This window comes from Colletotrichum fioriniae (genome assembly GCF_027942845.1).
Source record: "Colletotrichum fioriniae strain IMI 355084 chromosome Unknown scaffold_5, whole genome shotgun sequence".
In the NCBI taxonomy this organism is placed as follows: Eukaryota; Fungi; Ascomycota; class Sordariomycetes; order Glomerellales; family Glomerellaceae; genus Colletotrichum; species Colletotrichum fioriniae.
Window position 1 is genome coordinate 987538 of NW_027076841.1, and position 10649 is coordinate 998186.

Here is a 10649-nt window from a genome sequence, read left to right on the forward strand (position 1 = left end):
GGCAAGCCGAGAGCCTTAGGTCAAGTATACCTAGCTAAGTACCTTGTGCGAAGTGAAGATGATGAGATTATAATGCCATGCTCGATTCAGCTCAAGCTCCTAGATAGGGAGCATGACTGTGAACATTTTATGCAAGTTGGTTTCTCTCACTCTGTTATTCAACAACCCCCACCCCACATCCGATCTACGATATCTCCACTTGTTGAACGGGACTGAAGAAGTCCCGGGCCATACCCCAAGGCCGGCGGGCGTCTACAAGAACAAATCAAAGTAGCCGCCCGCGGACAGCGCATTTTGGGAGAGTCAACTACTGACCGAGTATATGTCAGCATGCAATTCGATATCTATAGCGTTTTGAGACGTCCATTTCCCCAGAACGCCGGACAACCACCGAGACTTCTCCATAACAAGTCTGATACCACTCGCAGATGTCGCACAGTTTCCGACTCGGCCATTCCGGGGGATCATCTAATTACCAAAACCCCACGTACGATGGGTGGGCTAAGATAGGAAAGCAAGAACCGAATAGGGCGCGCGCAGGAGAGGGACAAAAAAAAAAAAATACAAACCATGGCAAGTCTTTAACCCCCAACTATCTAACTAAGCAACGCATGTGATTTCTAATCAACCCCCCCGTTCCTTTACCCCTCCATCGTCCATCGTCCATCGTCGGCGCAACCGCGCAAGAAAAAGTCTCACAACGCTAGAGAACGGAAAAAGAAAAAAAAAAACTGACAAACCACCCCCACCAAAGCCGCAAAACAACTTGACGTTGCTCGCGCCCTTCCGCGGCGCATATACCATACCTTATTTTCCTGGGTGCCCAAAATTCTAGACCATGAACCTTTTTTCTTGACTTTTCCCACCCTCCACCACCCAATCCCATTCTCCTCTTTTCCAATTTTGTTGACGTGATTTGAAGACATATGTCTGTGATTGGATAAATAACCGCAGCTACGGCATCTTTGGCAACCCAGAACCCCGCCGCCTATCGGGCTGAGCCGCAATCAAACGCTGCGCCTACGGACCAAAAATCGACCACCACCTTACCAATTGGACTACTGGCGACAAGGGCTTTCCCATTCGGCTTGCCGAGACCATTGCGCAATCGCAAGGAGAGAAAACAACCCATTGAAGAAAAGACGTTCCCACCTTTTGCGAAGCGCCGTCATTCCGCCCTCGAACAGTCCCGCCTTGTTTTCCCGCTCTGGACCCTTGCATCGCGAGCCTGCAGGGAAAAAGGGAAAAAAACGACAATCAGCCTGGTCTGACGTCTTGTCAGAAAACCAACCCCTCTATACCGGGCAACGTCTTTGTGTCTCACCACTCGTAGAGCCCATAGAGAGTTGGTTTACAGTAGATGCTCTCCGACTTGATTATACCAACCACTCTAATATCGGATCCCTTTTATCGCGATTTTCCATCCCAATCATTTGCGGCCGGCGCCCGGAATTTCCTACCTTAGTTTTCTCGGGCCGTTTTAACTTCATAACTCCGTCATCGTCCAAAACGCCGATAACCGGCCAAACCCGGCCGTAGCCGCACCTCCTCCCAAAACAAACCACCAAGAAAAAGCTGTAGCTACGCATCACCAGAAACCATGGGTCTCCTGCAAGTCTTACCTCACTCGCTCCCACTATTCAATCACAGATAGTACAATAAGGCAGCCTTTTCTAACACCTCTGAACGTAGAGCACTGGGAACCCCTCTCGACTGGCCAGAGGCCAAGAAGAGTGCTGATCAGGTCCGCGAGTGGGGTATCAAGGTTCGAGCGCCTCTCTCTGTCCCTGTCTCTCGCTGTGAGACGACTTCACACGGGGCTGTCGTTGATCTCCGTGGTCATTAAATTGTTGCTGACCTGAGTCTGTCTTGGCTGGATTAGCAACTCCTAGAGATATGGAACAAGGCCAAGAGCAAAGAGCGCGATGCTATGCTCTGGGGAGATGAGGTATGTGAACACTGTTGTGAGAGATGATGCTCTGCTGCCTCATGAACGAGTGCTGGCGTCACATGCTCTCACGGTACTACTCAGCAACTGCAAGGGATGAGAGCCCGAGAGCTGACAATGTTCACTCAAGGTCGAGTACCTGGTCGTGACCTACTCAAAGGATGAGCCCAAGGTCCGTCTGTCTCTTAGACAAGCCGAGATTCTCACAGCACTCGCCGAGAGCCCGGATCTCGCAAAGGAGGGAGGCTGCGTACCAGAGCTCCAGGAAGTCGCCAGGGAACAGTCGTATGTCCACCCTCGATCCTTCTCTCTTATCCGTCAACGTCCCGCCACATGAGCCGATCCATCGCGAAGTTCATCGAGGCCAGACGAAGAGCCCTGCCTCGCTCACGCTAACTCCAAACTAAAGATCAGTTACCCTCCCCGTCTTCCACCCGGAATTCGGTCGCTTCATGCTCGAAGCCACCCCCGGCAAACCCTGGGGCATCGGCTTCAAGGAACTCCTCGACGTCGAACCCGACATGAAGCTCCGCCGCAAGATCGCAAAGGACCACATGCACAGCAACGAGTACCCCATCACCCTCACAACCTTCCCCCGCATCGGCTGCCCGGGCGACTTCACGGAACCCTACTACCCGCCCTCGGGCCCCAAACTCCGCTCCCAGTTCGTGCCCGACGAGATCGCCAACCCGCACATCCGCTTCCCCACCCTCGCCGCCAACATCCGCTGGCGACGCGGCCGTAAAGTCCAGGTCAACGTCCCCGTCTTCCACGACACCAACACGCCCAACCCCTGGAAGGATCCCACCGTCAACCGCGACCTGCACAACTGGCCCGAGGACGACGACGTCCGCGACGGCGGCGCCGCCCCGGACAACTTTATCCACATGGACGCCATGGCGTTCGGCATGGGCAGCTGCTGTCTCCAGATTACCTTCCAGGCCAAGAACATCACCGAGGGCCGCAAGATGTATGACCAGCTCAGCCCGCTGGGGCCCATCATGCTCGCCCTGACGGCTGCCACGCCCGTGTATAAGGGGTTCCTGGCCAACACCGACGTGAGGTGGAATCAGATCAGCCGGGCCGTGGATTGCAGAACCCCTGAGGAGCTCGGAGAGAAGGTAAGATATCAAAGACGAGCACAAGATGGATTACCCACTCAACCACTCACTCACGCACACCTCATCTCATCTCACACAATGAACATCTGCACATATATCAAGATATATCTATGTAGACAACCTCAGGTAAAGACATGCTGACACCCAGACCTAGCTCCTGAAAAACGACCGCTGGCGCATCCCCAAATCCCGCTACGCCTCAAACTCAACCTACATCTCCACAGACCCGCGCCTCCGCCAGGAATACCTCGACCCGAACCTCGTCATCGACGAGTCCATCAAATCCAAACTCATGGACGGCGGCATGGACGACCGCCTCGCCACCCACTTTGCCCACCTCTTCATCCGCGACCCCATCGTCGTCTTCGAAGAAGACCTCCAGGAGCTCGACCTCTCCAAGACGGACCACTTTGAGAACCTCCAGTCCACAAACTGGCAGCACATGCGCTTCAAGCCCCCGCCCGCCGACAACTCCATCGGCTGGCGCGTCGAGTTCCGCCCCATGGAGATCCAGCTCACCGATTTCGAAAACGCCGCCTTCTCCGTCTTCATGGTCCTCGTCACCCGCGCCATCCTCTCCTTCGACCTCAACTTTTACATCCCCATCACCAAGGTCGACGAGAACATGGAGCGCGCACACGCCGTCGACGCCGTCCTCAAGGAGAAGTTCTTCTTCCGCAGAAACCCCTTCCCCAGCCGTCAGGTCCGCGTCAACAACTTCACCCAGGGCGGCGGCGGCGGCGACGACGCCAGCCGGCCCAACTCCCGCCCCGGCTCAGCAGTCCCTAGTCGCCCGCCCACACCCGTCGGCCCCGTCGAGGACGAATACGCCGAAATGACAGTCAACGACATCATCAACGGCAGCAACCCGGACTCCTCGGACGGATTCCCAGGCCTGATCCCCCTAGTAGAATCCTACCTCGACAGCGTAAACGTCGACGTCCAGACCCGCTGCGAGCTAGACACCTACCTCCGCCTCATCAGCCAGCGCGCCTCGGGCCAGCTCGACACCGCCGCCCGCTGGCTCCGCAACCTCGTCGACGTCCACCCGGGCTACCAACACGACAGCGTCGTGAGCGAGGACGTGCAAAAGGACATCATTGCCGCCGTCGTCGCCATAGGCGAGCGGGAGACGGCGGGGGCGGGGGTTCGCGGGGTTGGATATCCACGGCCTACCGAAGCTTCTCGGGAACTTTCGCCGGGGCTGTGGTGGCAGCGGTGAACAGCAGCAGCAGCAGCAGCCGGAGGTCTCCGCGAGGAAGAGGAAGGCTTCTGAACAGGCTTAGATGCGGTACCACCTACGTAGGGTTCGGTACATAGGGTGGTTTGAACCACTAGCACTATGGAGACATGGAAACATCCTCACGACCGAGGCATTGGGGCCCAAAAAGCAAACACTACAAAGGCGACATCCCGAGGGCCAGGAGGGGGAGGGGACAAAATACGGTCTAGACGCCATCAGCCATATGGAAGCTCGCATTCGGCGGCGCCTTGGATAGGATTCTCGTGCACGTAATGAACTCATAGACTCAAAAAGCATATATCAAGACAGCAATGGCAAGTTCAATTATGACGTATCCTGTATGTGAAGGGAAGATGGAGAGAGCCGTCAGCCGTAGCCGTAGACTCAAGAACCAAGGCTAATGCCGGCGTGGCAGTAACTGATTAACCAAATGCGTAGTCGGTCGCGAGCATGTCTCAATCTGATTCTGCGTCGTCGATCCAAGATCCAAGACCAAGTGAAATCTGAGCTGGTCCACGATCTTTGATCGAGTGACAGGCTACAAATCCCAGCCCAACGAAGGCACATCGTCAGGCCGTCTCATTTGCCTAGCTTGACTGAAGGCGTCGAATTCACGGCTCCTGTGGGAGCAGAAGCCCAGCGCACTTCCCGCCTTTCTCCAGCGGAAGTTTTGTTTGTCTCCCTTTCGCAGAAGGCTATACTAGTAGGAAGCCAGGGATTGTCGTAGTAACTTAGAACCCGCGGCGGTAATTTTCTCGATCTACTGGAAAATGAGATGCCTGCGTGAACGTGTCCTTGCTCTCCCGAAGCGTCTCGAAAGTGAGACAGTTATCGGGCTTCCGCATGATGAGTTCACTTTGCTGTAGCCTCTTGACTTGAGGCTGCGCGGCAATTCCGCAGCCATTGGCTTCCAAGCCGCATGGCAATGTTCCGGAAAGCTGGGACCGGCCGTAAGTTCATGATGGAGAAATTGGAATGGCGCATGGTGATGGAATTTCCCGTTTCCAGTTTCCAGGGAAGGGATGACCCGGGAAGCCGGTAATCTGGGAACTAAGGGGGGTGGGTGTGTGGAGAGAGGCGTGTCGTATACTGGCTCTGCTTGCCCTGTTAGCAAGCCAAACGCCAAAGCCGAAAATGAAATCGACACGGGGTGGTTGGTGTGATGCTTTCTCGAAAAAGCGCGAGCCACAGCGCTCTACATCAGTTGGGCCGGATGAGCTTTGCTGGACCGCCAGGCAATGTCTTGGATCTCGACCATGGCGTACGCCAAACAAGTGCGATCCTGTGGCGGGAATAGTTGCACCGGCAATTCGGTTGGGGGAGGTTTTGCCATGGCATGCAACGAGGTCAGTTCAATGACAGGACGCTATGGCGTTGACAATTTGGAGCCGGCTCGTTCGAAAGCGGACGATCCCCTCTGAATGCCCGCCCATCTCATCGGCAAATTTCAGGTGATCTCGAGATGGCATTCCTCCACAGATGGCCAGCTAGGATGCCACTGGCGAGCAGGCAAGCTGTTGTCTGTGTATGGCTTGATATACTGTCGGCTGCCCGTCTTCCCAGATCGAGCCAAATCAGCCCCGTGTTGTAAGACAATTAGTATACAACGCACCAGCAGCGACGTGTGCTGGCACGGTGCATCTTTGCCCAGCACAGCGTCAAGAAGCTGAAGATGATCCAGGGGCGGTTCGGGAGTTCTCATCAAACCAGGGCCAAGCCGCGACCTATCACTCGGAGCCTTTGAGGAGAGGTCGTGTGCAACTGTGCATCTCAGCTTGGCGGTTAGAGCTCTGCCGAGTGATGTGGCAAGACTAGCGGACCGCATCGTCTGGGTTTAGGACCGAAGATCGAAGCCAGCGCCATAGATAATCTGGAAGGATTCCACTGCTGTGCCCGACCCCTAACTACATTGAAGAGTCTCTGAGCGAATGAGACGCAGGCTGAACGGTCATGCATGGAAGTACAGTCCAGAACTTGAGAACCCAACTATGGCTCATTTCCTTACGTTCCTACACCGATAGTGTCGCCGCCACAGCATTTGATGAAGCAGGGAGAGCACGCGGCGCTTTCACGACAGCCTTGCTTTCGGTATGGCCACGTCGCTGCGTTCGGAAAGGCCACCACTCTGATATGTCGCGTGGGAGTCGTGTGGGCAGGCAAAGGCGGCCTCGAGGTGGCAACCGCAAGCGGACTTGATCGACGCGAGGCGCCATGGTTCGATTGCTGGGCCATCATGACGTAGTAGGCTGGGCTGGACGTGCGATGCGAAGTCTTTACGGACCGCGCTATTGATGAGGGAGGAGCTAGTTTCCCGCGCACGGGATTGTGAGCAATTTAGGACTGGTTCAGCAACGCGAGGCGGTGCTGCGACTACTAGCTGACTTTGAATATTCGTATTGGCTGTTGGATCGCCATGTGCTGTGGATGTTTGGCAGCGGCAGCGGACAGGCATGGCGAACGGCCGTAGGAACGGTATTGTGGGCTTTGTGACGGGTCACCAAAGGTCGGCTGCGATGATGCCCACCAAGACCATTGGCGCACGGCACGAGGTCGATACACACCCAGGCCGTCAAATGTGACAAGTTGATGCTTGGAGATTGGCGAGCCGGTTGGGCGGTAGCGCGGTCAGAGACGGATGGAAACGCACCCTTGCGCAGACACACGGGTGTCAGATCGTTTGATGAGATCCAACCAGATCTAGACCCGGTGACCATGCGGGATGGAGCGTGGGAAACCGGAGCAAATCGGTGCACTAGGTAAGGGATCTAGGCCAGAAAGCATGGCGAAGCGAAGGGAAAAGGCTCAAAGCCATATAGAATCGTACGATGTCGTCCATGGAGAAGCGCGAAGGTTTGAACGCCAAGTCGAATATGGACAATGGTGGTGCCGTTTAGACAAGCCAGGCAAGGTCCAGAGGCTAGGAGGGCAGGTGGCGGCCAGGGACCTGGGCTGTAGCATGGCATACTCTCTGTCTCTGTCCGGACCCGTGTGGTCCGAGTCAGCGTGTTTGAAGGGGGAGAGGAACGCTGTCCTTGTACACTATTGTCTGTCCGTCGTCGTCGTTGTGTCCCTGCTCTACACCCAGCAGAGAGGAACGCCATCCGCGGCAAGTAGCAAGGAATCCGTGGCCAGCTGGGGTCTGGCAGCTGGAAACGATAGGGGAGGGAGGACCTCAGGACTCCTACTGTGTACATTTTGCCCCGCGGCATCACTGCATGGCGATGAAGTACTGTGGCTGGGTGTCGGTATGGATTAGGGAGAGAAATGGGTCGGGCCCAGATCCAAAGATCTCAGTAGTATAGCTTATCTGCGTTCAAGGCTTTGGAGAACCCACGTGGCGGGGAATAGGCACGGAGCTTTGCGCCATAGCAGAGATCAACGGGCAACGGACGTTGTCTTGGTCTATGGCTTGGGCTAGACCAGGCCGGACGACGAAGTGATTTCCCAAAATGCTTTGGGGTCAGATGGGAAAGTGAAGTGTGTAAATTGGGCGCAGATATTGCTCTGGTCGTTGGCGTTGCTTTCCATTTCGATTCTGCTCTGCAGCAACTGCCGTCATTGAGATCGGCCTCAGTAACTCGTCCGAGCATTTCTCAATGTCTTTGTGTGCCCCGAACAAGACTCCCGAGGGGTGTACTGCGTAGAAAGGACGCTCTGACGTGTTCGAAGTTCCTCGGGCGGACGCAGACAATAAGCGGAGGGTATGGGGCCGGCGGAAGAGGCTAGAGAGATTGGATCATGACCCTGGTATGTATGTTGGATGGATTGTAACTTGTCGTTAGAAGGGAGTGGAGAGGAGGGGAGTTGGAGACGACGTTGGACACGAGAACGAGTGAGGATGAAGCGATGGCAATGATCCTGGAATCCTAAACAGTCGGTCAGATGGTTGACAGGCAATATGCACGATACGAACCCAAAGATCGGGTCGCGCTCGCTTTCGAGAGCTCCACTGTCACCGCAGGTGAGGGGCCGATCTTGCAGTTGTGGTCGGCAAAGAAAGAAAAAGAGGGACTTGAAATTCTGTGTGGGATGGTTGTCATTTGTTGCTGGTTGTTGGTCAGCAGGCGGGAAGAGGGTTGGACCGGTTGAGTTTGTGAGTGGAGGCAACGACGGGGGAGATACCTTGGAAGAAACATGAGACTGTGATTTGGGCAGGTACGGGCAATGTACCTTAACCTCTGCCTCGGGCCCGGAGTGGAGCCAAAGTGTCCCCTTCCTCGTGTTCATCGGTAGGGAAAGGGCCGCGCTATGGGATGTCATTGGTTTGGGAAGCCTCTGACCGAGGTGGAGCATAGTGCCTGATCTCGCATGGCATGGAGACTTAGTCGACAGGTACATTGCAGATACAAGGCTGGGTAGTCTGTAGACTTTACCCATCATCCATCCAGTGCCTGAGTGAGGAGGACGGGAGTGGGCAACAACGTTCGATCATTCAATAGCTCACTAGTTCCCTACAGGTCGGCTGGAGACCAGGAGATGATGATGGGGCCGGCCAATCCGCAATGGGCAGATTGCTCGTGAAGGCTTGGTTCCAGAACGATAAAAGTTTCAGACCCTGTAATAGAGCGGGCAACATTGGTGAAGTATGATGCTTCAAGTTGCGAGAGAACGTTCGTAATGAGCGTAGTTGGTGCTCAGAAATGGTGCGACTTAAGGATCTGAGTCGACAAAGCTTACCCCACGATCCAGCAAGCACGGGATGCCCGAGCATGATTTGACTACCTTGGTACGATGGGTCAAACTACGTTGCTTTGGTTTGAGCAGGCGGCAGAAAGGCAGATAATAGGGTGTGTGAATTTGCAACATACCTACCTATATTACACTACGCGACGGGTAAGGTAGACCCTTTAATTGAAGAGCGATGCATAGCTCGGAACCTGGAAGCCATGGTTTACTCTGTAGCAAGAAGCCTGGGCTCCTGCTAAAGCATGGAAGAGATGAAGCCCGCTAAGACGTTGACGATGACGGGTGTTGAAAAAATCACGCCACACGCGAGTCGTGGGATGTGAAAATGGGACGAACATTTCGCGGATGTAGCTTAGTCTGGCAGCTGGAGAGACAGCCAGGACTGTTGTTGAAGGATGAGGTGGCATCCCAACCTTGAACCTTGGGGAATTTGGAACGAAGTACCTATCCATCCGGGAGTGCGTGTTGGTAAGGCCGACAGAATTAGGGTACGAGGTGAGCGCGGTAAGTTAAGGGAAGGATGGAAACGTTGTGAGGCATTTTACAGCGTGGTCCTTCCTTCGCGCCGTCCTGTGGTGTTTCTCTCTTGCCGGGTAGGCACTTGCCTGGAGGTGTGGTGGTGACTTCCATTGTGGTGTGCGGCGTGCCCTGTGGAAGGTGCATACTTCGTGCCTTACTGTGGTACACAGTAAAGTAGAAAGAAGACAACGGGCTGTGAGTGGAGGGATGCCTGCCATGAGAGGATCCACCCCCGTTTTTCCCGCCCAAAGTGAATCGCAATCAAATCGACGCAAATCTGCGATCGCATCCGGGGAGCCGCCGGGGTCCGATGTGGGCCGCCTATCGCCCACTTAGGTAATCTCCTCCAGGGAAGCCCCAGCCCGACCTTCTTTCCACCTTTCCACCATCATCTCACTGTGAGAAGTGGCAGCAAGTACCCTCACGTACCGCTCCTTCTGTGTCTCCTAGAAACTTCCACTACCACACCCCCCCGTTCAAAGTCACATCAACCCAATCAGCTAGCCCACCCAAAATAGCGCCGGGAAATTTCCAAGAGCTTCCGCGATCGAGCTGCTAACCCTGTTGATCTGATTTTTGGGGTCCAAGTTCCTCAATGTTCCTCAAGTTCCTCACACCACACAACACACACACCACACCATACACCACTCTTCACACCTCAGTCCCGCTGTCGCTGTCCCTCATACACTATTCGTACAGGCCACCTCAGACTTTCACTTAGGCACTCGGCATCACCAGCCACCAAATCTATCCGTTTTCACTGCCTTAGTTTCTGATCGCACTCCCCCTTCAGAAGAGTTCAATGGGCTTTCGGTAGACCCTCCAAAAACAGCGCAATTCAAACCCACACAGCCATTCTGCAATTTCCCTCCAGCCAAATACCTACCTGTCATGGCACATGGCAATTGGTACGGATACTTGTTGTCGGGGCTGCTGTTTGTTTCTTCCCACTGTCACGCTCCTTAACAGGGACAACCGTGGTTTCGGGTCGGCGCCGGCGCTATACGACAAGGACGCTGCTTCCAGGGATGCTACCCTGATTCTCAGCAGGCGTACGTACCGCATGGAGTACCATCCACCATCGGCCGGCGCGCATGGTTGTTCATAACGGCCCCTCATCTTCGGACACTAA

At 55.0% G+C, this 10649-nt stretch overlaps 1 protein-coding gene across 1 annotated transcript; it reads left to right on the plus strand.

The window, feature by feature from the left end:
• Positions 1-1600: 1600 nt before the first annotated feature.
• On the plus strand, positions 1601-4291 carry GSH1 (glutamate--cysteine ligase; the record flags this gene model as incomplete). Its single annotated transcript, XM_053198420.2, has 6 exons — positions 1601-1615; positions 1655-1765; positions 1883-1948; positions 2079-2233; positions 2358-3069; positions 3224-4291. The coding sequence occupies 6 exons, from the start codon at positions 1601-1603 to the stop codon at positions 4289-4291; spliced, it is 2127 nt and encodes a 708-aa protein (XP_053044184.2).
• Positions 4292-10649: the final 6358 nt, after the last annotated feature.